Source organism: Merops nubicus, unplaced genomic scaffold (assembly GCF_000691845.1).
Source record: "Merops nubicus isolate BGI_N331 unplaced genomic scaffold, ASM69184v1 scaffold6319, whole genome shotgun sequence".
Taxonomy (NCBI): domain Eukaryota; kingdom Metazoa; phylum Chordata; class Aves; order Coraciiformes; family Meropidae; genus Merops; species Merops nubicus.
The window spans coordinates 3,806-7,762 of NW_008628924.1; the positions used below are offsets into that span (position 1 = coordinate 3,806).

General features: G+C 55.8%; 1 protein-coding gene across 1 annotated transcript in view; it reads right to left on the reverse strand.

Moving 5' to 3' along the window:
* Positions 1-3,282, reverse strand: part of LOC103779197 (rab GDP dissociation inhibitor beta) — a gene marked incomplete at both ends in the record, with an annotated part of 6,370 nt that extends 3,088 nt beyond the window's left edge. Inside the window, 3 exons of the mRNA XM_008946817.1 lie at positions 91-289; positions 1,307-1,441; positions 3,183-3,282. Of these exons, the coding sequence (XP_008945065.1) occupies positions 91-289; positions 1,307-1,441; positions 3,183-3,282 (434 nt within the window). The remainder of the gene's footprint in view (positions 1-90; positions 290-1,306; positions 1,442-3,182) is intronic.
* Positions 3,283-3,957: the final 675 nt, after the last annotated feature.

The window sequence follows — 3,957 nt, forward strand, 5'->3', positions numbered from 1 at the left end:
GATGTGTGGTGAGGGACACGGTCACTGGTTCCCTGGCAGTGCTGGGGGGGTGGTTGGACTCCCTGACCTCTCCCAGCCCGGGTCACTCACTCGTCGGTGCGGTACAGCGCCAGGGCGTGCCCCGTGAAGTCAATCACGTCCTGCCCCAGGTCAAACTTCTTGTAGACATCCCTCATGGTGGTCTTCTTGGGGTCCACCCCCTCGAAGGTGCGCGGGTCCTTCTCGTCGAAGTTGGCGACGTACACCAGGAACTTCCTGAACCGCCGCTTCTCAAACAGGCCCATCAAGCCTAAACCCAGGAGGTCCTGTCAGACCCTGCCCAGCCCACGAGCAGCTCTCCCCACCCCCAGAGCTGGGGTGGGGTGGGGTGGAAGGGCTGAGGGTCCGAGCATCGCTCAGCGATGTGGAGTTTGGCCCTGAGGTGAGCATGTGCTGCAAGAGTTGTCATTTTCCAGGAGAAGCCAGACTGGAGGTGGTGAAATGTGGTGGCACAGAGAGCACCAGGGGCACCTCAGGCTCCTGCCAACAGCAGTGGCTTCAGACACCATGTAGGAGACAGCAATGTGGCCCAAGTGAGGGAAGGAGGGCTTACTGCACCAAAAAACCTCACACCACCACACACTGGGGGCATTATTTCCTGGAGTCACTTTCTCAGGAGGCTTCTCAGAGGTGCTGCTGAACACAGCCTGTGTGTGCAGCTCAGGGACCACCCTCTGCTAGCTCCAAACATCTCACCACACACTTACACACCAGGAGGGGTTAGAGAGTGAAATCTAAGCAGACAACAACCCAGACCTGAGCGAGGTGCCACATGGCAGAATTGGTGGTCACAGTTTGCCTGCTGATGAGGGCAACAACATTTTTCACATGCCAGTTCCACCCACTGGTGGTCACAGTTTGCCTGTTGATGAGGGGAACATTTTTCACATGCCAGTTCCACCCAACAAGGACCCAACGTGAAATATTTATGGTGGAGCTGGGAGCACAAGCCCCACATGTCACCTCCTGAGGAAGTAAAGTGCTGCCAGGTTCTCACCAGCTCAGCAGGCAGCTTGGCTGGCTCCACCTGAAAGCTCCAAGAAGACAGTAACTCAGGGCTCAGGAAGCTCAAGGCTCACAGGCCAAATCCCATGAGACTTGGCAGAGTGCTCCTCCTGAGAGGGAGTTCTCCACACAGCACCACGTGAGGAGCACCAAGAGCCCATTTCTACACGAGCCCAGAATATCCTGGGGCGTGGGTGGCAGAGACACCTCTTGTCTTTGTTTACAGCCTCAGGAGGAAACCCAGGAAGGTGCAGCTACTCACTGGATGCCAAGGCCTCTGCCTCAGTGGAGGGCACTTTGTAGATCTTCCCTCCCTTGTAGACGAAGCTCCCCTCGATCACCTTGAAGTCTAAGTAACGAGTGACTTCTGTGTAGAGCAGCATCTTTACCAACTGACCTGGAAAAGGAGGTTGGGCACCACTCAGCCAGCTGGTCTGCAGCCAGAAGCCAAGAGGACAAACAGTGCCTCCAACCCAGCAAAGGCTTTGCAGCACCACGTCCAACCCACATGGCTCCTACCCCCTTGTGTAACACAGCCAGGGTGTGGCAGATACTCACTGCTGCAACTGTTAGGCAGTTTTAAGGCTTTCTCACAGAGGCAATTAACAGCTTCCTTCTCACTCCTGTGGTTTCATCAATGCTTGGAGTAAAAGCCCTGCTGCAGAACATGGCTGGGCTCTGCTCCTGGTAGGTCATTCACACTCAACATGACAGATAAGGTCATGTTTTTGGACCACAGCAGCTCCTCATCCCCACTCCTCAGACTTAGCCCAGCCTGCTTATGGATTGTTATAGAATCACAGAAAGGTTTGGGTGGGAAGGGACATTAAAGGCCACCTAATCCAGCCCCCCTGCAGGGAGCAGGGACAGCCCCAACTAGAGCAGGTTGCTCAGAGCCCCGGCCAACCTCCCCTGGGATGGTGCCAGGGATGGGGCAGTGACCACCTCTCTGGGCAGCCTGGGACAGGGGCTCAACACCCTCAGATTCCAAAATTTCCTCCTTTTCTCTAGTCTAACTCTCCCTTCTTTGAGTTTCAAACCATCTCCCCTTGTCCTGTCCCAACAGACCCTGCTCAAAACTCTCTCCCCAGCTTTGTAACAGGCCCCCTTAAGTACTACAAAGCTACAAGTTCTCCCTGAAGCCTTCTCCAGGCTGCAGGACCCCAACTCTCTCAGCCTGTCCTCAGAGAAGAGCAGTTCCAGCCTCCTGGTCATCTTCACACTGCCTCCAGGCTGGCTTGTCCAGCCACCTTACCCCCCCTCAGCCCCTGGCTCACAAGGAGCCTGTGTCAGCACACACCCACTCACCTGTCCCCACAGACTGTCCCATCCCCTGAGGGTGCAGCCCCTCAGCCACTCACCACACCTCTGCCAGCTCAGGCTCAGCTGGGACCACAGCAGCCAGGCCTTGACTGGGATCTACCAAGTCTCCCACACTGCACTAGCCTGGAGAAGACTTGGGACTCCAAGGACAAGAGCAACTGGTTGGTATCTGGAAAGGGAGATGCCCCTGAACTTGTTTGTAGTGGTCACTGCTTCACTGACAGTGGTCCTGGTCTAGAAGATCTGTCCCACTACTGGAACACAGACTGAGGATTTACTGGGGCCTTCCAGTATCTGAGGGGAGCCTGCAAGGAAGCTGGGGAGGGACTTTTCATAAGGGCTTGCAGTGAGAGATGAGGGGTGATGGCTTCAAACTGGAAGAGGGGAGACTAAGATTAGAAATGAGGAAGTTCTTGACTCTTGAGGGTGGTGAGCCCCTGGCCCAGGTTGCCCAGGGAAGCTGTGGATGGTCCACCACTGATGTGTTCAAGATCAGCCTATATGGGGCTTTGAGACACCTGAGTCCCTGCCCATGGCAGGGGGTTGGAACCAGGTGATCTTTAAGGTCCCTTCCAACCCAAACCATTCTGTGATTGTGATTTGTGGCATCAGTAAGGGGTGACAGAGTCTGCAAGCCACAAAACAGGCACAAAGGGGATGGACAGTCACCTCCTGAGCCCTGGAAGAACATCACCACATGGATTCACACCACCCACTGGGCTTGAGAAGGGACCACGCTGGGAGCTGCTGGGAAGGAGACGTTCCACCTTCCAGCCCTGGCTCATGGGGCAGGTCTGGGAGCTGCCAGCACTCACCATTAGCCATAAGGAATTTGGGAATGAGGTCCACGTTCCAGTCTCGTCCTCGCCCCATGGACTCCGGGGGAGCTCCCGGGAGATTGAACCTTTTGTAGAGCTTTGGAGAGAACACAGAGCTTGTTGTAGGAGAGGGAGTGTCTGGGGGTGCCACCTCTCCCCCACACCTCCCCAGCTGAGCACGAGCTCTTCACAGCCAGCTTCTGGGCAGAGTTTCAGCTCCCCTGGGATTTTTGATGCACACCCAGGAAGCTCTCACAGGAAGAACTGGGCAGGGTTGTGCTGCTCATCCATTCTCACTTCCTCCAGGGCTTAAAGCTTGGGAATTTATGCCCTGCTGAGCTGAAATGCTGTTTGACATCAGGGGAATGGGGTCAAACCTCCCTCTTTCAGGAGTTGGGCTCCCCCAGACACTTCATGTTCCCCAGTGGGAACAGTTAACCCTGCTGAGCAGCAAGGGGAGCAGTGGCTTCCTCACAGCTCACCAGGGAGCCACACTGGCAGCTTCAAGGGGACACAGGCTGCAGGCCCTGACCTGATAAGATAGTGCCCATGGAGCTGGGAGTGCCTGCAGACCCAGGAGCAGCTGTAACAGCACAGCACAGAGAGCACACAGAGCTCCTGAGGCCTCTCTCAGGCTCACCAGCATGGCAGGAACTATTTATCTGAAGAGTTTTAACATTGTGTTGTTAGGCAGTGGCCTTCAGCCAGTGCTGGGTCCTGCCCTTGGGTCATTAACAACCCTCTGCAGCACCCCAGACAGGTGGAAGAGGGG